The sequence below is a fragment of the Schistocerca americana genome, chromosome 2 (assembly GCF_021461395.2).
Source record: "Schistocerca americana isolate TAMUIC-IGC-003095 chromosome 2, iqSchAmer2.1, whole genome shotgun sequence".
Lineage (NCBI taxonomy): Eukaryota > Metazoa > Arthropoda > Insecta > Orthoptera > Acrididae > Schistocerca > Schistocerca americana.
Window position 1 is genome coordinate 329,558,115 of NC_060120.1, and position 27,285 is coordinate 329,585,399.

General features: G+C 42.4%; 1 protein-coding gene across 3 annotated transcripts in view; it reads right to left on the reverse strand.

Annotated features, from left to right (window-relative positions):
- Positions 1-27,285, reverse strand: part of LOC124595578 (WD repeat and HMG-box DNA-binding protein 1) — a 200,119-nt gene that overhangs the window by 126,113 nt on the left and 46,721 nt on the right. For 2 of the 3 annotated variants that reach the window (XM_047134368.1, XM_047134367.1), the window contains exons 5-6: positions 24,956-25,195; positions 6,077-6,316 (exon numbers count right to left, since the gene is read on the reverse strand). In XM_047134368.1, coding sequence (XP_046990324.1) covers positions 6,077-6,316; positions 24,956-25,195 — 480 coding nt within the window. The remainder of the gene's footprint in view (positions 1-6,076; positions 6,317-24,955; positions 25,196-27,285) is intronic. The other variant, XM_047134369.1, reaches the window with a different exon arrangement.

Here is a 27,285-nt window from a genome sequence, read left to right on the forward strand (position 1 = left end):
AAAACCCACCCTCACGAATAAAACATTACACTAAAGCTGCTGTTGAGGCACTGTCACCCAACACCAACGGTAGGGTGCTGGGAAAGTTAAAAGTCTGCCGCACAGCAGCTAAAAGTGGGTAGTCCAGCAAGAGGTGGACGACTGTCATTTGGGAGCCACAGTGACACTGAGCTGGGTCTTCACGACAGAGAAGGTAACCATACGTTAGCCATGTATGGCCAATGCAGAGCCAGCAGAGGACACCTGATTCCCTGCAAGAGGACCTCATGGAAGACTTCCACAGATTCGTTGTGCGTACTGTTAAGCCATTTCGTCTCCAAAAGCCAAAGAACTTGCGGTGTAAGACAGAAAGCAGGTCAGTTATGGAGATGCCCATCTCCAGAAGAGGTTTCGGCATAGCCTGTTTGGCCAGCCTGTCAGCAAGTTCGTTGCCTCGGATTCCGATGTGGCCTGGGATCCACACAAACACCACTGAACGACGGGACAGTTCCACGGCATAGATGGACTCCTGAATGGACGCTACCAAAGGGTGGCGAGGGTAGCACTGGTCGATAGCTTGTAGGCTTCTCAATGAGTCAGTACACAGGAGAAATGACTCACCATGGCATGAACAGGCATGCTCAAGAGCATGAGATATGGCCGCCAGCTCTGCAGTGAAAACACTGCAGCCATCTGGCAAGGAGTGCTGTTCAGTATGTCCTCCATGAACATATGCAAAGCCCACGTGACCATCACCCATTGAGCCATCGGTGTAAACCACTTCATGGCCTCGGTACATGTCAAGAATCGAGACGAAGTGATAGCGGAGAGCTGCAGGGTTAACAGAGTCCTTAGGGCCATGCGAAAGGTCCAGAGGAATCTGCGGCCTAGGTGTGCACCATGGAGATGTACAGGAATGGACCTCCAGGAGAGTTGGTAACAGTAAGGACTCCAGTTCAGACGAAGGGACCGGACACGAACTGCAATCCTAAGGCCTGACACGGGCCGCCATTGCAGGAAATCAACCGCCGTGGTTGGGAAAAGGAGACGGTAATTTGGATGCGCAGGAGAACTACGAAAGCGTGCAACATAACTGGCGAGCAGTTGTGCACGCCTAATCTTCAATGGAGGGACTCTGGCCTCCCCCACGACACTGGTCACTGGACTCGTTCTAAAAGCTCCCATCACTAGGCGACCACAACAGTGGTGTACTGGGTTGAGCAATTGTAACGTTGAGGGCACCAATGAACCGTAAACCAGACTCCCATCGTCAAGGCAGGATTGAACAAGGGCTCTGTAAGGCTGCAGCAGCGTAGAGCAATCTGCACCCTAGTTGGTGTTGCTCAGGCAGCGGAGGGCATTGAGATGCTGGCAGCACTTCTGCTTAAGCTGACGAAGGTGAGGTAGCTAAGTCAATCAGGCATCGAAAACCAGTCCTAATAATCGATATGTCTTGAGTGGATCATCATCGAGGTAAAGTCTGGCTCTGGATGAATGGTGTGATGCCGACAGAAATGCATGACACACAACTTCATGGCTGAAAACTGGAAGCTGCGGGCTAGAGCCAATGACTGCACCTTGTGAATGGCTCCCAGTAGGTGCTGCTCAGCAACACCAGTATTGGAGGAGCAGTACGAAATGCAGGTCACCCGCATACAGAGGAGGTGAGACCTATGGCCTTATAGCTGCCGCTAAACCGTTAATAGCCTCTAAAAATAGAGACACACTCAATACGGAGCCCTGCGGAATGTCGTATGCTTTAAATAAGTCAAAAAAGATGGCAACCAGATGTTGGTGTCTCGAAAAATCTGTTTGGATGGCAGACTCGAGGGACACAAGATTATCAGTGGTAGAGTGACCCTGGTGGAAAGCACCCGGACATGGAGCCAGTAAGCCACGTGATTCCAGGACTCGACCCAACCCAATTGCCGACACCACCATATGTTAAAGTAGCTTACAAAGAACGTTGGTGAGGCTGATAGCTATCCACATCAAGCAGGGTTTTACCGGGGTTGAGCACCAGAATGATGGTGCTCTCCCACCACTGTGATGGAAAGGTGCCATTGCACCCAATCCGGTTGAAGATGATGAGGAGATGTCGTTTGTAGTCAGACGAGAGATGTTTCATTATCTGAAAGCAGATCTGATCTGGCCGAGGAGCTGTGTCGGGGCAATGAGCAGGGGCGCTGAGGAGTTCCCACTCTGTAAATGGGGCGTTATAGGGTTCACTGTGGCGTGTAGTGAACGAGAGGACGTTCCTTTCCATCCACCGTTTGAAGGTGCGAAAGGCTGAGGGGTAGTTCTCTGGCGCAGAGGCTCGAGCACAGTGCTCAGCAAATCATGTGTGCGTCGGTAGATAACACGCCATTGAAGTTAATGGCAGGGACACCTGCTGGGGTACGGTATCCAAAAAGATGTCTGATCTTCGTCCAGACTTGGGAAGGTGACATATGGCACCCAATGGTCGGCAGATACCTCTCCCAACACTCCCGTTTCCATCGTTTTATAAGCTGGCGAACGTGGGCATGGAGCCACTTAAAGGCTATTAGGTGCTCTAGGGAAGGGTGTCACTTATGTCGCTGGAGAGCTTGCCAATGCTCTTTAATTGCCTCAGCGACATCCAGCTACCACCAAGGGATTGTCTTTCGCTGGGGGCACCCTAAAGAACGAGAGATTGCATTTTCCACCACAGAAACGATCGCGACCTGATCAACAACAACATCAATGGCACCAAGTGGGGGAGATTCAACGGTGACAGCAGATGTGAAGGCTTCCCAGTCTGCCTTGTTTAAAGCCCATCTGGGTAGGCGTCCGGGGGCATGACGCTGGGGGAGTGGCAGGGAGATGAGGAAGGGGTCACTACCACACAGGTCATCATGTGCTCTACAGTGAATAGATGGGAGAAGGCCAGGACTGCAAACCGAGAGTTCAATGGCCGAATATGTGTCATGCGCCACACTGAAATGTGTAGAGGTCGAGTTGTGAGAGTAAATTTTCAACCTTCTTACCTCGGCCAGTAAGCACGGCGCCACCCCCACATGTGGTTAAGTGCGTTAAAATCTCCCAAAAATAGGAGAGTTTTAGGGAGTTGATCAATCAGTGCAGACAATACTTTCAGGGGTACTGCACCATCTGGAGGAAGATATACATTGCAGACAATTACTTCCTGCATCGTCCTTATCCTGACAGCCACAGCTTCAAGAGGGGTTTGAATGGGACCAAGTTCATTGGATACTGAGTTTAGGACATACATGCAAACTCCACCTGACACTCTATAACAGTCATACTGTTCCTGTAATATCCCTTATTGCCGTGGAGGGCAGGGGTCCGCATTGCCGGGAACCAGGTTTCCTGGAGGGCAATGTAGAAAGCAGGTCTAAAGCTTAACAGTTGGCATTGGCATAGCTCAGTCAGGTGGTGGAAAAAACCGCCACAATTCTACTGGAGGATTACTTGATCACTGGGAAGGCATGAAACATGCAATGAGGCAGTCTACACCTCAGGGTCACCTGTTGCCACCAGATGAGTACCTTTGCGATCGACATCCATTGTGTCTGAGCGACCAGCAAGATATAGGTCCTCAGCCGACACCAGAATCTCCACCTCATCCTCTGACACAGAACTTGTAGGTAGTGGTGGTGAGGGTGCCACCGCAGTGCCTTGGTTCTTGGGAGTCTTTTTCTTTTTAGGTTTCTCTCACTGCTCCTTAGGTTTGTCCAGCTGGGAGGGCTTCACTGATTCAGTCTCAAGGACTGAGGAGGACCATGAAGCCTTACGACCAGCTAACTGTGGTTGCTTCAGCCACTGGCATGTGTCATCTTTGCCACTGGTGGGAACCTGGAAAGGGAGTAACCCAAGGGATCTCTTCCAGGCGAGAGGAGCCGAAGAGGGACTTACGCTTCTCTGGCTGAGAAGTGGGAGCTGACGTCCCCGATAGTTGGGGGGGGGGGGGGGGGTTTGCTCCTGAAGTAGTTTGTGCAGGAGCAACAGGGAAGGAAGTGGCCCCCACCATCAAGGGAGCAGATGGAGTCTGACAGCTCTGATAACCAACTGTACATGGCGGAACGGAAGATGGTAGAACCGTTGTCGTAGAGGCGGCGTAGGTTGACATCATATGCATAAGATGTAGCCTCTCATATTTTCTCTTAGCCTCAGTGTAGGTCAGCCGCCCCAGGGTCTTGTATTCCATTATTTTTCTTTCTTTCTGGAGAATCCCGCAGTCAGGTGAGCAAGGTGAGTGGTGCTCTCTGCAGTTGAACACACAAGGGAGGCGGGGCACAGGGAGTATTCGCATGTGAAGGACATCCACAATCTCAACAGGTGACACTGGAAGTACAGCAGGAAGACATATGGCCGACCTTCCAGCACTTAAAGCATCGCATCAGGGGAGAGATATATGTCTTCACGTCACAGTGGTAGACCATCACCTTGACCTTCTCAGATAATGTGTAACCCTCGAAGGCCAACATGAAGGCACTGGTGGCAACCTGATTATCCCTTGGACCCTGGTGGATGCGCAGGATGAAATGGACACCTCGCCACTCTAAATTGGCGGATATATCATCTTCAGACTGCAGAAGAAGGTCCCTGTGAAATATGATACCCTGGACCATATTTAAGCTCTTATTGGGCGCGATGGAAACAGAAACATCCTGCAGTTTGTTACATGTGAGTAGCACCTGTGATTGGGCAGAAGATGCTGTTTTGATCAAGACTGACCCTGAACGCATTATGGACAAGCCCTCCACTTCCCAACTTGTCCTCTAAATGCTCCACCAAAAACTGAGGTTTCATTGGCAAGAACTTGTACATATGAGGTACAGGGGCGAATAAGCTTCGCTGCCATCCTTAGCTTGGCGTTCATCCCATGGTGTGGCCAGGAGGGAGGGAGAGGGGGGAGGGGGGGGGGGCAAGATTTGGGGCCGTATTCCTTAGCACTGAAGTTAGACCTTGACCGCTTAGAGACTGCTGGTGTTTGACCACCAGCAAGAGATGATGTACTATGTTTCATGGCATGTCCTCCACCCACTCCAACCAGAGGCCCTCCCCATGGATGCCACCCAGCCACAGCAAAGGCCACCTGACAGGATGGCCATTGCCGGGAGTCCCGATGCCCCAGGGTGACGGGCATCTACTCATTGGCATACATGGGGAGTTAAAAGTGCAGGCATCAGCAGAGTGATCACTGTGTGGTCAGGGGGCTACAACCAACAGGGTGCAAGGCGGCCCCAGCACAACGGACTGGCTACCGTGCTGGATATCAGGCGCAAAAGGGCTAAGAAGTCCATCATCGTCGACAGTGCAGAAAGCAATACTGCACAGTGGATGCAGGAAAACGCACCCAGGAGGGTGACCTCACCCAAGAGCTGGAGAATGAGCGGAAGTGTAGATCCATGTCGCCAAAGGATGCGAGACGTCTCAGCGCACAATGGACACTATGCACCATGTAAGGCGTCCTTTCCCAATTGGCTCGTCGTTCGGGAAAATTTTGAAAAATGAAAGGCCGAAACATGTGAGACTCCTTTTAGTCACCTCTTATGACTGGCAGTAATACCTTGGGCCTATTCTAACCCCCGGACCCACAGGGTGTGAATGAAGTGGCCATAGCCCTTTACAAGAAAAACAAATCAATATCGCAAGTGTACCATCATCATAAAATAGTATTTATTAACTTTATTTATATTAAAATTAGATCAGAATTAATTATCTTACATAATAAAATGTCCTATATAAAAGTTTTGTAGGGCAGTCTGGTATGAAACAACTGGTCAACGAATAGATTAATTCAAGAATGCCCTGCTGACTAAAATCACTTATGTGCACAATCTGACAAAACGCTTAACTAAATGATGAATTCAAGTTCCTATGGACAGAAGGAACAAAGCATAAGATGTAGAATGATTCAAATGGAAGTAAGAAGTACTGACAATCCACAGGTAAAAGGACTAATAATACCTCTATAAGAAAAAAAATATATATATAACCCAAAGCGAGGACTATTGATGTGCCATTCCTGACAACTTTCTTTCTTTCATCTCTTTACTACTAATCATATTCTCTCCAATTTCCATCGGAGTCCCCTACTTTCTGCACTCACCTTAGCTTCCTCCACTGGTAGGCAGTCCTCCACTGTGCCCAGCTGACCAGTGAAATCACAGTAGGCTATTTCTCCATTGCCCAAAGGGTTCCACACCAGCCCACATATGCACACAGTCTGATCATGCTGCACTATTACAACTTTGGACTGACTATTGACATTCCAGATACATATGTCACCACCTGTTGTAGCTCCTGCGATATACTGGCCGCAAGGTGAGAAAGCGCAGATTGAAAAAGCCTGCAATTTGTATGTGGTGATAGAATACTCATCAAACAGAAGAAATGATCTTCAGTAAACAGACATGTACAAGGAATAATATATCATTTAACTTTAATATAAAATCATTGTTTGTGTGAAGGCTGTTAATAACAAACTGCAAGTTTTTAAATCAAAGTTGAAGACTCCCCTCCTACAAACTCTTATTCCCAACATCAATACTTTATGTCTACTCAGTCACATTATGGGATAAATTCATTAAAATAAGTAACTAGCAGACAATTCTGTTTATTTATGAATAACTGTTTTTCTTTATTCTAGCCAGATTAGGACAATTATGCCATCTCTTACAACTAACCAGACATTCCACAAATTGTACACAATTTTCATAATGACACAGAGAAGAGGATTGTAAAAATACTTACATTTTATATAGAATACAACACCAGAAGTAACAACAACATAATTTGTGGAACACACCAGTAGCAACAGTAGGAAAAAAAAACAAAGTTTATTTTAGTTCATGAAAAACTTGACAATGAAGAGAGATTAGAGTCAAGCACATTTAAACTGAGGATAGTGGCAGCTATGGGCATGTGAGGAAGTAATGCGAGAGGCAGAGAAAGAGGAACATAACAGAACTCAAGTAGTGAAAAGAGGGGTAATGAAGTAGAAGTACTGATTCAGAAACGAAATGAGAATAAAGTATAACTGAGAGAAGATGGAAGAATTTACTTTACTGTTTCGCACAGGGTAACTAGCCACATTGTGTTAATGTCTTGGGCAAAGTTATGACATTCACAAAAATAAGGGTTTCTGCTTTTTCTTAAATGCAACAGAGCATTGAACTGAGTGCAAAATGCAAGTTAGACTGATAGTGTTATTACAATTGTAAATCATTAAAACAGAATGGGAAGTGCAAAAGCTGTTCAGGCAAAGAGAATCCAGACTCAACATCGAAGACTTTCACATTGCATTCTCGTATAAAATCTTCTCGGTGTTTAGAGTGCATCAAATTGGAGTTAAAATTTGAGCTTTTGAAGATTATCACCAACTTCTTCGTAAGAAGAAGATTATCTGCTTCCTTTTGTAGTGGCATTCAAGCTTGTCAAGCTTTAAAGGAAGTGGACTTTGTTCCCAGCAAGCAGTCATCTCCTGAAGAAGAAGGAGGTAATAATCTTGAAAAGCTTGACTTTTAACTCCGATGTGACGAGGTCCGAACAACCAAAAAATTTTATACAAGAATATAGACTTTGTTACTGGATTCAGCCATCCTGATATTGGTTTTCCTCAATGACTCAGGACAAATTTCAGGATGGTTTTTAACAATTGGTCATGACTGAGACCTTCCCTTTCCTGATCCCTTATTGAAACTTGAATGAAATATAGAGTAAATTGTGTGTGTTTGCAATTATTACCACTGTGTTTAGTTATTTTCACTCCGGAATTCAGCAGTTCCCTTTTCGAAAGAATCATCATTCTAATTCCCCCATTGAACATAACTTTCTTGCTTTTCTTTACTAACTGCTACTTACTTTCCATTAATAAACAGCAATATAAATTTCTTTGTGTCACAAGGTTTTCTGAATTTATATTTAACATGAGCAGCATGATTTATTCCTTAAATATCTATTTTTTTTTCTACAGAGTACAGAATAGACCAAAATGTTAAACAGCTGACACTGGCACTCTAAAACATTTGGTACAGCTATAATCTATAAGCAATCTACGTAAATAAATATTCATTTGTTCGAAATCTTAAATCTCTGAAATTTCCTCACTAATTGCTTTGAAATTTTGACACAACGTTGCATTTCAATATGCATATTTTTACATATCTACTGCAGTGCCACTTTTTAAAAGTATATAATATATGAATATACAGTTTTTCTCTCCTGTGAGTCATCACATGCATTTTCCCTGATGTTTTGACAGATATTTTAAATTTTGTTTTTGCAATGTGTAGCTGGAGTCAGCCCAAACACATATGCCTCATCACGTCTCTCATGCTATGCCCAGAGCGAATGGAAAGTGTCTTCTCACGTCCCATTACAAACAAAAATATTTTTAAAGCTGAACCTTATGTGCAGCTCCAAATTAGTCTCATGTGGTATTTGTTTTATTGTTATGTATTAGTAGGGACCATAATACACAAAGAATAGCCAGCACTCCAGCAGCAAATGAGCAAAGCTCCTGCACGGCGGTAGCAGTCAGCACATTCCAGGGCAATACTGTCACTGCTGGAGCACTAATTATTCCTCATGTTTCACTGTTCCTGTCAATAACATCATTAAAACGAATATCACACTAGACTAACTTTGGGCCACTCTACCAATTGGGCACATAATATCCCACTTAAAAAACAATTTTTTCTATAACAGGAAGCAAACCAATGCTTTTTTGTCAATGCTGGGCATCACATGCAAGACAAGAAGAGCAGTATTTTGTTTGGGCTGACTCCAGCCACACACTGCAAAAACAAAATTGCAAATATCTGCTGACACATCAGAAAAATTTCGCCTGATGGTTCTTATGAGAGAGAGAGAGAGAGAGAGAGAGAGAGAGAGATATCAGTTTACTGTTGTTACCAAAAATCACGAGAAGTACTTGAATAATTTACTTCAAATTTTTGAATGGTACTCTAATGAACATTTGGATGGACTGAAGCTATATATTTTTAAATATATCATATGTCTGCTTGTGTCTGTATCTGTGCGGATGGATATGTATGTGTGTGTGTGTGTGTGCACGCGCGCGAATGTATACCTGTCCTTTTTACCCCCTAAGGTAAGTCTTTCCGCTCCCGGGATTGGAATGACTCCTTACCCTCTCCCTTAAAACCCACATCCTTTTGTCTTTCCCTCTCCTTCCCTCTTTCCTGATGAAGCAACCGTGGGTTGCGAAAGCTCGAATTTTGTGTGTGTGTTTGTGTGTCTATCAACATACCAATGCTTTCATTTGGTCAGTACATCATCTTTATTTTTATATATATATGTAACTTTCGCTTTTCCCACATAGATATATTTTTCCCACGTGGAATGTTTCCCTCATATATATCTAACAACAAAGATGATGTGACTTATCAAATGAAAGTGCTGGCAGGTCGACAGACACACAAACAAACACAAACGTACACACAAAATTCAAGCTTTTGCAACAAACTGTTGCCTCATCAGGAAAGAGGGAAGGAGAGGGAAAGACGAAAGGAAGTGGGTTTTAAGGGAGAGGGTAAGGAGTCATTCCAATCCCGGGAGCGGAAAGACTTACCTTAGGGGGAAAAAAGGAAGGGTATACACTCGCACACACACACATATCTATCCACACATATACAGACACAAGCAGATATATTTATAGACAAAGAGTTTGGGCAGAGATGTCAGTCGAGGCAGAAGTGCAGAGGCAAAGATGTTGTTGAATGACAGGTGAGGTATGATGGCGGCAACTTGAAATTAGCGGAGATTGAGGCCTGGTGGATAACGGGAAGAGAGGATATATTGAAGAGCAAGTTCCCATCTGTTTGAAAAATTTCAACGGACTGGGAACGTGACGGATGAACGTGCTGGAAAGGTAGGGCGACCACGTACGGCAACCACAGAGGGCAACGCGCAGCTAGTGCAGTAGGTGATCCAACAGCGGCCTCGGGTTTCCGTTCGCCGTGTTGCAGCTGCGGTCCAAATGACGCCAACGTCCACGTATCGTCTCATGCGCCAGAGTTTACACTTCTATCCATACAAAATTCAAACGCGGCAACCCCTCAGCGCCGCTACCATTGCTGCACGAAAGACATTCGCTAACGATATAGTGCACAGGATTGATGACGGCGATATGCATGTGGGCAGCATTTGGTTTACTGGTGAAGCTTATTTTTACCTGGACGGCTTCGTCAATAAACAGAACTGGCGCATATGGGGAACCGAAAAGCCCCATGTTGCAGTCCCATCGTCCCTGCATCCTCAAAAAGTACTGGTCTGGGCCGCCATTTCTTCCAAAGGAATCATTGGCCCATTTTTCAGATCCGAAACGATTACTGCATCACGCTATCTGGACATTCTTCGTGGATTTGTGGCGGTACAAACTGCCTTAGACGACACTGCGAACACCTCGTGGTTTATGCAAGATGGTGCCCGGCCACATCGCACAGCCGACGTCTTTAATTTCCTGAATGAATATTTCGATGATCGTGTGATTGCTTTGGGCTATCCGAAACATACAGGAGGCGGCGTGGATTGGCCTCCCTATTCGCCAGACATGAACCCCTGTGACTTCTTTCTGTGGGGACACTTGAAAGACCAGGTGTACCGCCAGAATCCAGAAACAATTGAACAGCTGAAGCAGTATATCTCATCTGCATGTGAAGCCATTCCGCCAGACACGTTGTCAAAGGTTTCGGGTAATTTCATTCAGAGACTACGCCATATTATTGCTACGCATGGTGGATATGTGGAAAATATCGTACTATAGAGTTTCCCAGACCGCAGCGCCATCTGTTGTTGAAAATTGTAACTACTTTAATTTCGAAAGTTTGTCTGCCTGAAAATGTACTGTTGTCCCAAGCATATTGCAACAAACGGTGTATTTCTATCGCTGCTCGTTTAGTTTTTATTGCCCTTTCAAATATACCGGTCATTTTTGAAACACCCTGTATAAAGGGGAAACATTCTTACCTAAAATCTTGAAAACTGTTAACCAATTAATTTCAAATTTTTACATGATATTCTTATGGACATTTAGAAGGACATATGCTATATATTTTAATATATATAATATATAAATATACATTGTGGTCAGCAACAATCTTAAAAGCTTGTAAGGACATTGTAGAGCAGGTTGTGCTGAAAAACAATTATTAAAAAAATCAATATACTGTGCCATTTCCGAGTTAATTAGCATTGAAATTAGCCAATCATTCCATTGCGCACAAAAATTCAAGCAGCCCACCGGATACAATTAGTGTCAGTTGTTCTCATAGTTTAAGTGATAGTGCATGAGACTGTTCGGTCTTCGACTCCGGTTCGATCCTTACTGCCATCTCATGTCCAGGTTTTGTATTGCCTTCTTGTTCAGTTTTAGGAAACCAAATGAAGGACAAGTTTGGTGGAACCATCTCTGGCGGCCACTTGAATTTGTGTGTGCAATGGCCTGATTGTCTAACTTCAATGCTAATTAACTCGTAAATGGCACAATGTGTCAATTCTTTTTCTTAACAATTATTTATCAACACAATCTACCCTGCAACACCCTTACACACTTTTCAGACTGTTTATTACCACCTTGTATATCTAATATATAAAAGGGGAAATGACACTCTAATGGGCATTCGGACAGATATTGGCCATACACTTTTTATATATATAATACATAAATACTGTACATATTAGAAAGGGTAAATATTATTACCAAAAATCTCAGAAAATACTTGACTGATTTACTTTAGATTTTTACATGATACTATAACAAAGATTTTTACATGCTACTATAACAAACATTCAAATGGACATAGGCTGTATTTTTATAAAACAAGAATCTACAGGTTTTCTATTAAAACCAACCGTGAGAAAGACAGTGTCATGCTGTGCTCTATTTGAAAATGTGTGTGTGTGTCTTTTCTTTCTCGCAATCAGTTTTAACTATGATAGCAGGGCATTTAAAGCATCAGGAAAACTATTCCTCCCATGTATATTATCTCTTATTAGATATAACGTCTCCATAATTAAAAACTGTCATGTATATTCTTTCTCATTATAAATAGAATGTCCATAATTAATGTTCCAGTTGCAAAACATAGTAGGAAGAGACCCACTCCTCAGAAACATGTCAAATTTGGGCAGTATATTACTGACACATGGGGAAACATCACGGAAAACAATAATAATAATAATCTCATCAATACATTGGGCTCTAAGTGTCAGAATATGCAAACCAACAGACACGCAACACACAGCTGTTCTTCAGTTTGCGTCTGAGACATCCAACATGACTATTTCCATAAAGAATCATGCGCTGAGCTAAATCTCTTTACCAAGAATATGATTGTGAGTCTAGAGCGCTGTAGAAGGGTATGAAAAAAAGGCATTGGTCTGATGTCTGCAAAGAGTCTGGAGATAATGATTACAAAATTCGAAAAGATAGGTTCTTTTGATGTGCAATGTGGCAGAGAGAGGAAAGCAGTTGATCCGACATCTGTTGAAGATGTGGCCAGAGAACTGTGGGAGTGGTCAAGAGGTGTGTACAAATATGCAGTGCATGGGAAATTACCTGAATGCTGGACACACCTGTGAGCATGGTGCATAAGATCCTATGAAACATTCTGCACTGTTAGCCATACAAAATCATCCATGTTCAGAAGTTACTTCCTTTTGACCTGCCAGTAAGACAAACATTCGCTCTGGAATTCCTTGCTCAGATGGATGTGGACAATGCATGCCCATAGAACATTCTGTGGACAAACGATGCCCATTTCCATCTCCATCTCAACAAACAAAATTGCAGAATATGGGCTGGTACAGGTACAGGTTGACAGTATCGTTTACTGAAGAGATGAAATCCGCAGGTTTGGAATGTTTTGCAGTCTGTTTTACACTGATACCCGTATAACATCCAGATGATTCAGCAACTGAAACCTCATGATCTGCTGCAATGTTCTGAATTCGCTCTTCAGTTTCTGGCACAGATTGAAGTTGACGACATGTGGTCGGGCAATATTCTATGGAGTGATGAGTCACATTTTACACTACAGGGTGTAATGAATACACAGAACTGCCGAGTTTGGGATACTGTTAAACTGTGTGTTGTGTGTGAAGAGCCATTACACTCGTCATACGTGACTCTGTGGTACAAATTCACAAGCATCTTCAGTCTCAGTCCACTGTTCTTTCAAGAGAATACACCCAAAGGGCCTCTCAGGTGTACCACGACTCTGCGTGTTATCGAGCCCTACTTTGTATGGCATTTTATTCCTGCTTTCGAAGAGTGCAACTGTGTGGAAACCAGCACTTTCACGCAAAATGGGGCAGATCTGAATCTATGTGACATTTAGCTCTGGGGATATCTAAAATAATGTTTTTACCAGGGACACGTTCAGCCTCTACCAGATTTAAAGGCCAATATACTGGAACCTGTTGCTCAGATTCCACTGAAACTGCTGTCAGCAACTGCTGACCATGTCATTTTTCGGATGCAGCATCTTGTCAACGTCTCCTGTGCCCATACTGAACAAACTGTGTGAGTGGTGGTTAAAAATAAAAGCAACATTATGCCTTTCTCACTCGTTTCATTTTTTCTGCCCACGTCCCACTTCTAATCCATTACATTGCAAACATTTCTATACGTCTTTCTCGAATTCACAGGGCTAGATTTGCACCTGGTGGCCAAAATTGGAACTACTTTTTTCCAGAGTAAATTGGTTTCACATTAAGCCATCAACCAAGTTTCACTGCCATACAATAATTACAGCCCACTCTGGACCTCAGCGAGTAGCCGCACTTACAATATAACCACCGAGTACCTGCCACGCCTCCCTCCCACTTTCATAGCCAGCAAACTGCTAGCTCCCTCCGAGCTGCTATCCACCCACCCCCAGTTCCATTCCCTGCCTCCCTCTCCTCCTACCCATCCCAACACACTATCCCCACCATAACCAGTCCACCTGCTGAAAAATACAAGGGTTGCTCTCATAGTAATGCCTCCTATTTTTTTGTGGTGACTTTGGATGTCCGCGCCAGATGTCATTGGTGCAGTGCTAAAGCTTGAACCTTCCTCTTTCATTTTCAGGTGGTTCCTTTGTATGTGGTATTGGCACCAGCAGAGGAGTGTTTCAAAATGGAGTCTGGTATAGACATGCGTATAAATGTGAGATTGAATTCCTCACTGCTGAAGAAATTGCACCAATTGAAATCCATCGTCGCTTGCTAATTGCGTATGGAGACAATATAATAGACGTGAGCAATGCGAGGCAATGGGTATGACATTTTCTAGGTGGTGAAAAGGGTGTGCATGACAAGCCACGGCCGGGTCAACCCTGCACAATTACCACTTCTCTCAATGAGGAGCATCTTGATCAACTCATCTGTTCTGATCGGTGGAAAAAAACCTGATAATTGTGTGCCGAGCTAAATGTCAGCTGTAATGTCTTGGAAACAATGTTAGAACATCTCAGTTATCGCAACGTCTGTGCAAGATAGGTATCGCGGATGCTTATAGAAGAGCAAAAAACTCATCAAATGGAAATTTGTCAGGACCAGTTGGATCAATACGAAACTGAATGTGACAATTTTCTGAATAGCATTGTCACCAGGGATGAGACATGGTGTCACCACTATGACCCGGAATCTAAAAGACAGTCCATGGAATGGCGACATTCGAATTCTCTGCCAAAGAAGAAATTCAAAACACAACTGTCTGCAGGCAGAGTGATATGCACAGTTTTCTAGGATAGCCAGGGTGTGGTTCTTTTGGATGTTCTGGAGCCTGGAGGAACTGTCAATTCAGCAATCTACAAGATGACACTGACTATGTTGAAAGCCGGAATTTCCAGGGTAAGACCAGAGAAGAAGACCAACTTTCACCTGCAACATAACAACACCAGGACCCACACCAGCTTTGCGGCCACACAACTCATTGTAAAATTCGGCTGGACTGTCTTACCTCATCCACTGTACAGTCCCAATTTAACACATTCAGACTTCCATCTCCTTGGGCCTCTGCAAGATGAACTACATGGCAAACATTTTCAAGACTCGGATGCTGTTGTCAAAGCTGTAAGAAAGGGGTTAGCCTCAGCTGGTTCTGATTTTGAAGTGCGGCATGCAGGCCCTGGTTCATCGTTGGCAAAAGTGCGTAACGAATGGTGGTGACTGTGTGGAAAACTGGCAGTCTGTAAATGAAATATTGCTTTATTAACTGTGTTGTTGTGATTTATGTTTCCCTGAGTAAAAATAGGAGGCATTAAGGTCGGAACGACCCTCATAGCACTGGCACTGTTAGTCAAGCCCGCACCATGCAGGAGCATAGGAGTGTGTGTATGCTCCCCCCCCCCCCCCCACCCCCCTCTAGGACTTCAAAGGATAACTCCAAAAGCTAGCAAATTTTCTTTCATGTGGGTCCATTGACAACTCAATGTTTCTGCTTTTCGATGAGTGGTCTCCTTTAATCCTAAAATATACAAATATATATGTAGTATATAAAGGGAACCATCGTTACCAAAAATCTTGAAAAGTTCTTGACCAATTTACTTCAAATTTTTACAGGACACTAATAAACATTCATGTGAACAAAGGCTATATATATTTTTTAAACGACGAAGTACATATTTTCTGTTAAAACTGATTGCCAGAAAGAAAATGCTAAGCTTTACTCTGTTGTAAATGTATGTTGTTTTATTTTTATCTTGCAATCAGTTTTCACTACAATATCAGAGCATTTACACCATTAGAAAACTGTTTCTCCCATACATATTCTCTCTTCTTATACATATCCCCCCCCCCCCCCAATGAACCATGGACCTTGCTACTGCTGGGGAGACTTGTGTGCCTCAATGATACAGATGGCTGAACTGTAGGTGCAACCACAACGGAGGGGTATCTACTGAGAGGTCGGAGAAACGTGTGGTTCCTGAAGAGGGGAGCTGCCTTTTCAGTAGCTGCAGGGGCAACAGTCTGGATGACTGACTGATCTAGCCTTGTAACATCAACCAAAATGGCCTTGCTGTGCCGGTATTGCAAACGGCTGAGAGCAAAGAGAAACTACACTGTAATTTTTGCTATCGGCATGCAGATTTACTGTATGGTTAAATGATGATGCCGTCCTCTTGGGTAAAATATTCCGAGGGGTAAAACAGTCCCCCATTAAGATCTCCTGGTGGGGACCACTCAGGAGGATGTCGTTATCAGGAGAAACAAAACTGGCATTCTATGGATCGGAACGTAGAATGTCAGATCCCTTAATTGGGCAGGTAGGTTAGAAAATTTAAAAAGAGAAATGGACAGGTTAAAGTTAGATATAGTGGGAACCAGTGAAGTTCAGTGGCAGGAGGAACAAGACTTCTGGTCAGGTGAATACAGGTTAATAAACACAAAATCAAATAACGGTAATGCAGAAGTGGGTTTAACCCTTTCCACTCCAATGTCGAGTGCCACTCGACATCGCGAAATTTGTTTTCCGCTCCAATGTTGAGCCTCATTCGACACGACTTTTCGAAGCTCTCAGATGTATTTTGAGTCTACTAGGCATTATTGCTGCCATCTAGGAGAACTAGTGTTAACTCAGTGTCGAACAGTAGCAGCTGTGTTAAGTCAAAGATTGTAATTATTATGTTCAAGTCCACACACTCGAAATGGCTAGTTCTTCACGTACTGTCCTTTCTGAGGAAGAGATTTTAGATCTTTTAGAGCAATCTCTAAGTGAAAACGAGAGTGAAAATGATTTTGATTATGATAGTTATTCATTTCAAAACAATTTGAGTGACAATGACGAAGAAAACAGTGACAATGTGCATGTTTCTAGTGATTCAGCAGAGGATTCGTGGCGAATGTGGAGCGCCACTGACACTGACTTCACAGATTTTCCTTTTGACGAATCAAAGTGTGGTTTTATAACAGAAAGTAGTTTTGTCTCATCATCGACCGTCGGATTCTTTCAATTAATTTTTACAGATAACCTATTTCAACAAACAGCAGATGAAACGAATAGGTATGCTACATCAAAAATACGTAAAGTGACACCACTTCCACAACATTCTGCATGGTGGGACTGGAGAAATGTTACCACGGAAGAAATGAAACGCTTCCATGGTGTGCTACTCAATACGGCATTACAAAAGTGTAAGAACTTGCAGGACTTTTTTTCAAGAGAATGGTTACAATCATCCAACTTCTTTCCAGACTGTTTTAGTCGCCGATGATTTGTGCAAATTTTCTGGGCACTTCATGTTTCTAATCCGACGAGTGCTACACGTGTCAACAGTCAGGTTCAGTCACGTCTGAGTAAAGTGACAAATGTACTGAATTACTTGTCTGGCACGTTTCTCGAAATTTATCGACCATATTGGTATTTAGCTGCTGATGAATCTACAGTATCGTTCAAGGGTTGTGTATTATTCAAAATGTACAATCCTCAAAAACCAACAAAATGGGGATTCAGAGTTATGTAATTTCAGATTCATCAAATGGTTATATCTGCAGTTTGATACCATATTTTGGCGCTGTAACAACTGAGTCATTGATTTGTCCACACATGAATTTTTCTGAGAGAATAGTTCTTCAGCTGCTAGCTAATATCAGAAATGCTACATGGCAATCAGGGTATCATTTGTACACTGACCGTTTTTATACAAGTGTTGAAACAGAACATGCATCTCACAGGAACGATTCAGGCCAATCGCAAAAACCTTCCAGTTGCAATCAAGAAAGGAGTTCTGCATCCAAGGAAGCACGAAATAAAATGCCTCCGCGAGAACAAAATGATGGTTCCGGCATGGCAAGATAAACGAACAGTTCTCATGCTTTCTACAAAAGCCAATAACTCAGTGTCACTTATAGAAAGGAGAAACAGAAAAGAAAGGGAAGAAAAAAAGAAACCAAATGTGATTATTGATTATACTTCAAAGATGGGTGGAGTTGATCGATCTGTAGGACTTGTAAACAGCTATTTACTATACAAGAACCTATACTTGACATTACCGTCTCAAAAAGCATTCCGTAAAAGTGTTATAAGAGGATTAGTTGCCGAAGAAAGAACTCAAGGACAGAAACAAGGACGTCGTTCAACTTCTGATGACAAGGAACGCTTGAATGGAAAGTTGCACATTATCAACAAGCGTCCTGGGAACAAGCATAAGGATTGTGCAGTGTGCTCAAACAGAAAAAAGAAAGGTGGCAGGCGTGAAACTGTGTATCACTGCGAAACATGCTCACGAAACCCAGCTCTCCACCCTGAAGAGTGTTATAAAAAATACCACACAATGGAAAGTTTTGTACTGTAAAAGCTTACGTAAATATATGATAGAAAGCACACAGTTTGTTTTAACTTGTACCCAAATTGTTGGCCAGTGGCCACATTGTTTCCACAAAGAGATCCGCGCAAATCTCTGCGGTGCACTGCTGCCCAGGTGGCGGGGATTTAAATAAGAGCGCGCAGAGCCGCCCTGTGTCTGCCTTACGGAGTGCAAAGAGTTAATAATGAATAAAAAAAGCTGGAACATGGATAAGCTACTACAAACAGCATAGTGAACGATTTATTGTAGACAAGATAGACACGAAGCCCATGACTACCACAGTAGTAAAAGTTTATATGCCAATTAACTCTGCTGCTGATGAAGAGATTGAAGAACTATATGATGTGATAAATAAATTATTCATATAGTTAAGGGAGTCAAAAATTTTGTAGTCATGGGGCGAAGGGGGGGAGGGGGGAGGGGGAGGGGGGACTGGAATGTGACTGGAAAAAAAAAAGGAAAAGTAGTGGGTGAATATGAACAGGGGGTAAGGGATGAAAGGGAAAGCCACCTGGTAGAATTTTGCACAGAGCATAACTTGATGATAGCTAACACTTGGTTTAAGAATCACGGAAGAACGTTGTATACATAGAAGAGGCCTGGAGACACTGGAAGGTTTCAGATAGATTATATAATGGTTAGGCAGAGATTTAGGAACCAGGATTTAAATTGTAAGACATTTCCAGGGGCAGATGTGGACCCTGACCACAATCTGTTGGTTATGAACTGTAGATTAAGACTGAAAAAACTGCAAAAAGGTGGGAATTTAAGGAGATGGGACCTGGATAAACTGAAAGAACCAGAGGTTGTACAGAGTTTCAGGGAGAGCATAAGGGAATAATTGACAGGAATGGGGGGAAAGAAATGCAGTAGAAGAAGAATGGGTAACTTTGAGACATGAAATAGAGAAGGCAGCAGAGGATCGAATGGGTAAAAAGATGAGGGCTAGTAGAAATCACTGGGTAACAGAAAAGGTACTGAATTTAATTGATGAAACGAGAGAATATAAAAATGCAGTAAATGAAGCAGGCAAAAAGGAATACAAACGTCTCAAAAATGAGATTGTCAAAAAGTGCACAATGGCTAAACAGGAATGGCTAGAGGACAAACGTAAGGATGTAGAAGCATGTATCCCTAGGGGTGTGATATATATTGCCTACAGGAAAATTAAAGAGACCTTTGTAGAAAAGAGAACCACCTGAATGAATATCAAGAGCTCAGATGGAAAACCCGTCCTAAGCAAAGAAGGGAAAGCAGTAAGGTGGAAGGAGTATAGAGGATCTATACAAGGGTGATGTACTTGAGGGTAATATTATGGAAATGGAAGAGGACATAGATGAAGATGAAATGAGAGATATGATACTGCGTGAAGAATTTGACACAGCATGAAAGACCTTAAGTCGGAACAAGGCCCCAAGAGTAGACAACATTCCATTAAAACTACTGATAGCCTTGGGAGAGCCAGCCATGACAAAACTCTTCCATATGGTGAGCAAGATGTATGAGACAGGTGAAATACCCTCCGACTTCAAGAAGAATATAATAATTCCAATCCCAAAGAATGCAGGTGTTGACAGGTGTGAAAATTACCGAACTATCAGTTTAATAAGACATGGTTGCAAAATACTAACACGAATTCTTTACAGACGAATGGAAAAATTGGTAGAAGCCAACCTAGGGAAGATCAGTTTGGATTCCATAGAAATGTTGGAACACACGAGGCAATACTGACCCTACGATTTATCTTAGAAGATAGGTTAAGGAAAGGCAAACATATGTTTCTAGTATTTATAGACTTAGAGAAAGCTTTTGACAAAGTTGACTGGAATACTCTTTTTCAAATTCTGAAGGTGGCAGGGGTAAAATACAGGCAGCAAAAGGCTATTTATACTTTGTACAGAAATCAGATAGCAGCTATACGAGTCGAGGGGCATGAAATGGAAGCAGTGGTAGAAAAGGGAGTGAGACAGGGTTGCAGCCTATTCCCAATGTCATTCAATCTGTATATTGTGCAAGCACTAAAGGATACAAAAGAACAATTTGGAGTAGGAATTAAAATTCATGGAGAAGAAATAAAAACTTTGAGGTTTGTCGACAATATTGTAATTCTGTCAGAGAGAGAGAGAGCAAAGAGTCTGGAAGAACAGCTGAGTGGAATGGACATTGTCTTGAAAGGAGGATATAAGATGAACACCAACAAAAGCAAAACGAGGATAATGGAATGTAGTCAAATTAAATCAGGTGATGCTGAGGGTACTAGATTAGATGATGAGATTAGATGATGATTGAAGTAGTGCAGATATAAAATTTAGATTGGCTATGGCAAGGAAAGCATTTGTGCAGAAGAGAAATTTGTTAACATCGAGTATAGATTTAAGTATCAGGAAGAGAGTAGAAGCTTTCGAAATGTGGTGTGACAGAAGAATGCCGAAGATTAGGTGGGTGGATCAAGTAACTAATGAGGAGGTACTGAAAAGAATTGGGGAGAAGAGGAATTTGTAGCACAACTTGACAAGAAGAAGGAATCTGTTGGTAGGACCCATTCTGTGGCATCAAGGGCTCACCAATTTAGTGCAGGAGGAAAGTGTGGAGGGTAAAAATCATAGCAGGAGGCCAGGAGATGAATACAGTAAGTAGATTCAGAAGGATGTAGGTTGCAGCAGTTATTCGGAGATGAAGGGGCTTGCACAGTATAGAGTAGCATGGACCGCTGCATCAAACCAGTCTCTGGACTGAACGCCACAACCACAACATACATTTTTTAAACAAAAATTCTAAACTCAACAAAGTGCTGCTTTGTTTTCTTCCTCAAAAATGGTTTTCACAGAAAATAAAAAAGGCATATTTATGGTTTACCAGCTTATGGTTATAATACTACCACAGAGGGGAGGTGATGGATAAAGAGAGGAGGAGGACAAGGAGGAGGACAGAACGATGGGGGGCGGGAGGAGAAGATTATGACCCATACCCAGTTCCAACACATACTTAGCAATTGTGAAGCATTTGCTGGGTTCAATATTAAATAAAGTAAAGTGGCACAATTTGTATTATCAGCAGTTCCATCTGGCAAACATTTCTTTAGGAATTAGACTACGACAACATTCGAAAGTGTTGCCTTTTATCATATTATTCATTAATTTGAACCTCTGCCACATATTAAAACTTTTTACAAGAGTGGGATTTGAACTTGACCAGCTGTCTGCACGTAAGCATTCTACAATGATCATCAACTTTAATCTGTCAATTCTTCACTTCCACAACTACAAATTCCACAGTGGCCTTTTCTATGACTACCACCATTAAAAAAAAGAAATACGTAATGCAATGGTTTAAAAACATGGGGCTAATATCTAGGTTTAATCTTTAATTTTGTACCCCTGAGTGTCCTTCAGATATCTCATTGTGACAATGTTCCATGAAATACAGGAAACTACATTATAATAATGGGTTTCCAAAGTATTTCTAATATGCCTTAAAAGTTGCGTAATAAAATGGTCGCATCACCGATTCAAAAGAGTACTCTTAATATATATTAATTTGACACTCAGTTACCTCTCTTAATACCTTTAAACTCTTAAGTCATTCGTTTAACTGCTTCATTACGTAAATTTATGTCTATATGGCCTACTTCATAAAATGAAAAGTAACACACCAGAGCAGAAATAATTATTCCACATACAGTGGATAGGCAAAATAATGCAAACAGTGGTAGTAATGGGATGGTTGTGTTTGATGGTCAACAATGCAGGTAATGCACTTGTCGCAGTAGACTGTGTATGTTCAGTACGAACTAGGCATCAGTGCAGGTTGTTTATGAGTAGTGCACACTTCCTATTTGCATTCAAAGGCCAAAGTCAATGTGCAATGAAAGATCTAATACAGTTCCGAAGAGAGCAGATTTGGCAGGGGGGGGGGGGGGGGGCATCAGTAAGCAAGATAGCCAACTTAGTGAATGTTTCAAGAGCATTTGTTTCAACTATCATGACAGTCTACAAAAAACATGGAAAGACATCATCGTGTAAATGTAATGGTGGGTGCAAATCAAAACTAAATGACAGAGATGGTCGTACACTGTCACCAATTGTGTCAAAACAACACTAAACTACAGTGGCTAAAGTGACTGCAGAGCTCAATAGACATCTTCGAGACCCCAAATCTATGGACACTGTCTGCTGAGAACTCCATAAAGCGAATATTCATGGACAAGCTGCTATACCAAAACCATTAGTAACGACAACCAACACAAAGGAGCATAAAACATGGTGTCAGGAGCACAAATCTTGAATGGCTGATCAGTTGAAACACGCCATATGATCTGACGAGTCAACGTTTTCATTATTTCCAACACTGGGCCAGGTTTAAGTCTGGAGAACCCCAAAAAGAAGCCTACAATCCTGATTGCCTGATTTCAACGGTTAAGCATGGAGGTTGAAGTGTGATGGTGTGGACAGCCATGTCAGGGTATTCTGCTGTTCCCATCATTACCCTCAAAGGCTGTGTTACAGCCAACAATTATGTGAACATTTTCGGTGATCAGGTGCACCCCATGATTCAATTGTCGTCCCCAACGATGATGCTATATTTCGGGATGATAATGCACCCATTCACACAGACAGGGCAGTACAATTGTGGTATGAGGAGCACACAGCTGAACTGCAGAGTCTTCCCTGGCCAGCACAATCCCTGGACTAGAGCATTATCGAACATCTTGGACAGTACTGGAGCACAGAGTCCAGAGCAAATTTCCGCCTCCTTAGTCACTACAGGAGTTAGAAGAGGTTCTGATCTGAGTATGGCACAACATTCCACTGCGGACTTTACAATCATTATATGCCAGAATTCCAAGAAGAATCGCAGCTGTATTATGGACAAATGGGGGTCCAACCCCTCATTAATACGCCGTTCCCAAGTAAGTACATGTGTTCACATTATTTTGCCTATCCCCTGTATATGAACTTCATAGCACTGTAAAGTGTAATGAAATTAGGCTTGCCATGACAGCAGCTACATTTAAAGAGTTAAGATGCTCAGAAAACAAAGATGATAAATATGTCAAATATTTAAAACATAATGATGAACAATCATAATTTCTACGAAATACAAATAGGAGAAAAATTAAGAGGCAAATAATGCCTAAAAATAGTAAACAATGAGCACCTTGGAGTAACTACTGGTCCATAAACACAGATTAGAATTTACAAGCGAGACACTTAAGCATTGTGGCAGGAGCAGCAAAGGCATTGCTGGTAGATCAAATGAGGGTCAGTGCAGGCCTGGACGCTTTAGCTCAACTTCACCCTTTGGTGACTTGTCAGTTTCACTTAGGAAATAGGATGATGGTTTTAGGTTGGGGTTGGGTTGTTTGGGGGAAGAGACCAAACTGCGAGGCCATCGGTCTCATCGGATTAGGAAAGGATGGGGAAGGAAGTCAGCCGTGCCCTTGCAAAGGAACACACCTGGCATTTGCCTGGAGCAATTTAGGAAAATCACGGAAAACCTAAATCAGAATGGCCGAACGTGAGATTGAACCGTTGTCCTCCTGAATGCAAGTCCAGTGTGCTAACCACTGTGCCATCTCACTCGGTGGTGGTTTTAGGTAACCGTCTGCATCTACATCCATACTCTGTATGCCATCTTATGGTGTGTGGCAGAGGGTACTTATGGTATCACTATCTTCCCCCCCCCCCTCCCCCCCTTTCCTGCTTTATTTGCAAATGGTGCAATGTCCCTGTCTTTCTAGTTGTGTTCATTTCTTAAGACATATATGGAAGTAATATGTTATTTGGCACTTCCCAGAATGTTCTCTCTCAGAATTTCAATACAAAACAGATTACGTATTTACAGTAGCAAAACTGAAAGCACTCTATGTTGTTTGATGTTTCTTTGAACAGTCAGCAAAACACAAGGTTGTCACTGAGTTGGAAGAAGATGGCCTGGTTTAAACTGCTGCAACCAAAGCATGTGAGTTTTACAGTTATGCTTAGCTGCCACTGGTGTCCGGCCACCCTTACTATTCCCAAATACACTGCACGTCAAGTGTTATGTTTACAATGAGACACAAGAGATTGTCTTAAATTCATCACTATGAAACAAATTTGTCTGCTTGCTGTCTCCCACTGGCTACTTAAAGATATCTGCCAAGACAAAGGTTGACATTCCTGTCACACTTCACATCACGGCTGCACACTCTGCTCAACAAAAAACCTAAGTACCAAAACAGGTCCTTCTTCCAATATTTACTAAAAAACTGATTTTTAAAAACCTCTGAGAAGAACAGTGCAGTATGATATCAATATTGATATGATCTCAGAGCAAATTTCTCAATTTACAGATAAGAGTCTACTGAAATAAACCTCTCAAATTGATTACAAATGTATGGTACACTGCAATATAAACTCAGATTGCTGGCTGTCATTGCAACACACTACTGTTCCCACCATCTGGCCACAGGGAGTTCAGATGATAGAAAACTGCACACAAAATTCAGTGATCCACATTCAAGACTGGCACATTGTTGTCAAAAAGATTCAAAAATAATAAGGTGCTTTCAAGCTGTTCATTTTTCCTCTCTGAAGCCTGAAGCTAATTCTTTATCTTTATTAGGTAATAATTCTTCACAATTTTATCAGTATGAGCCATCAATGGAGTAACAACAACAACAAGCAACTAACCTTTCTTGCCTTCTCATCTCCCAGTGACGCCACCTTTCGCCAGGATGCACGCTCATACAGTCGTACATTACGATCCTCAGGTAAGGCCAAATAACGGCCAGAGGTAGGCTGCCAAGATGGTCGACAGAGTACCTCTGTTGTGTAGAAAGAATTGCTTACTGGAATACATTGCCAAGTGTACTCTGTCTCTAGTGTGTCCAGGGACCACACTCTTGCTGTTCCATCACAGCTTGAAGATACCTGTATTAACAGAAGGCAAACAAACAGATATTGTAGGGCACTAAGTCAGAAGCATAATCTCCCCTTTACTTCTCATCACACTACAAAGTTAGCAAAGAGATTCAAGATGGACATCCCACTGGGCTGTTGCTCCAATACCACTTTGACCAATCCCACTGTGCTGTTGTCCAAATCATACTATGACCATACAATATAAATATACTGTGTAAACCTATTTCTCTCGTATTTCAGTTTTCATTTCTAAGCTGATTCACAAGTCCTCAGGGGCTGGAACTGTATTGAAAATCTCTGGGACCACATAGAACAACACATCATATGTCAGGGGAACTTCCACACAATACAGGGTGTTACAAAAAGGTACGGCCAAACTTTCAGGAAACATTCCTCACACACAAATAAAGAAAAGATGTTACGTGGACATGTGTCCGGAAACGCTTAATTTCCATGTTAGAGCTCATTTTAGTTTCGTCAGTATGTACTGTACTTCCTCGATTCACTGCCATGATTTCATACGGGATACTCTACCTGTGCTGCTAGAACATGTGCCTTTACAAGTACGACACAACATGTGGTTCATGCACGATGGAGCTCCTGCACATTTTAGTCGAAGTGTTCGTACGCTTCTCAACAACAGATTCGGTGACCGATGGATTGGTACAGGCGGACCAATTCCATGGCCTCCACGCTCTCCTGACCTCAACCCTCTTGACTCATTTATGGGGGCATTTGAAAGCTCTTGTCTATGCAACCCCGGTACCAAATGTAGAGACTCTTCATGCTCGTATTGTGGATGGCTGTGATACAATACGCCATTCTCCAGGGCTGCATCAGCGCATCAGTGATTCCATGCGACGGAGGGTGGATGCATGTATCCTCACTAATCGAGGACATTTTGAACATTTCCTGTAACAAAATGTTTGAAGTCACGCTGGTACGTTCTGTTGCTGTGTGTTTCCATTCCATGATTAATGTGATTTGAAGAGAAGTAATAAAATGAGCTCTAACATGGAAAGTAAGCGTTTCCGGCCTCACAGGCACTTTGATGAGAGAATTGGCTGGCTTCTACATACTTACAACATCCATGTCATAGTGAATCAAAGCTACAAAATTAGTTCAGTTTCAACCCTAAAAAGCACTGCAAAACTATTTTCACTGCAGACAATAACCTTGTTGCTATCATTTTTCCATCATTCTTTACATTTACACAATTCCAAAAAAACTGAAGATAGCAAAAAATACCCCACTATTTCAGAAAGTAGACAATCTAATAATTGATAATGACAGTGTTTAAAAATATGAGAGAAAGTTGCATATAGCTGTGCTGTGAATAACTGAAAATTATATGACAGATGGTAAGACTGTCGTTAATATCAACTGGTGATACTAAACCAGTTTCTGTAATAACAACTGCAACCATTATCAGCCCTCGTGGCTCCAAAATCACTACCTCGTGACCCATTCAATGAATTTGCATTTTTGATGAGGCTAAAGAAGACAAATTACTGTTTCAATAGTCTATGGGAGAACTTAAAAGTGTTCCACATAACTTATTCAGGAAGTCTCTTTCATTTCTTGGGCAGATCTGAGATTATTTTGTTATATAAACTGTCTACTCTTGTAGATCCTGTATCCTTGCCTTTTGAGAGAACACGCGACTCAAACTATCATTTTTGTAATTAGGCTTACATTGTTCCATCTAGGCTAAAATTTTGTGAATGAAAACATTGTCCAGGTAGGCTCTATAATACAGTCCACCTGGACCTGGTTTTTATTCACGAAACTCACTGAGGCAGTGGGTCATGATTAGCAGTCCTTCACAAAGTAAGTTGTAAATGTGCTTTTACCTGCACTCAAATTCTGTAATTTTTAATGTGGAATTATGTATGCCAGACAAAAGAATCTGCAGTGAATCCTTGGAGTTGTACAACTCTTCATTAAACGAAATACTCCAAATCATGTGAGTGATTGACAAGTGTGTACTATAGAAAGGCAGAGCTAACAGGCAGCAAAAGTTTCTGAACTCCATTTGTCTAGCCAGCACCACTTGCACATTTCCTCACCTTAAGTCGGACTAAGCAGAAAGTTCTCCA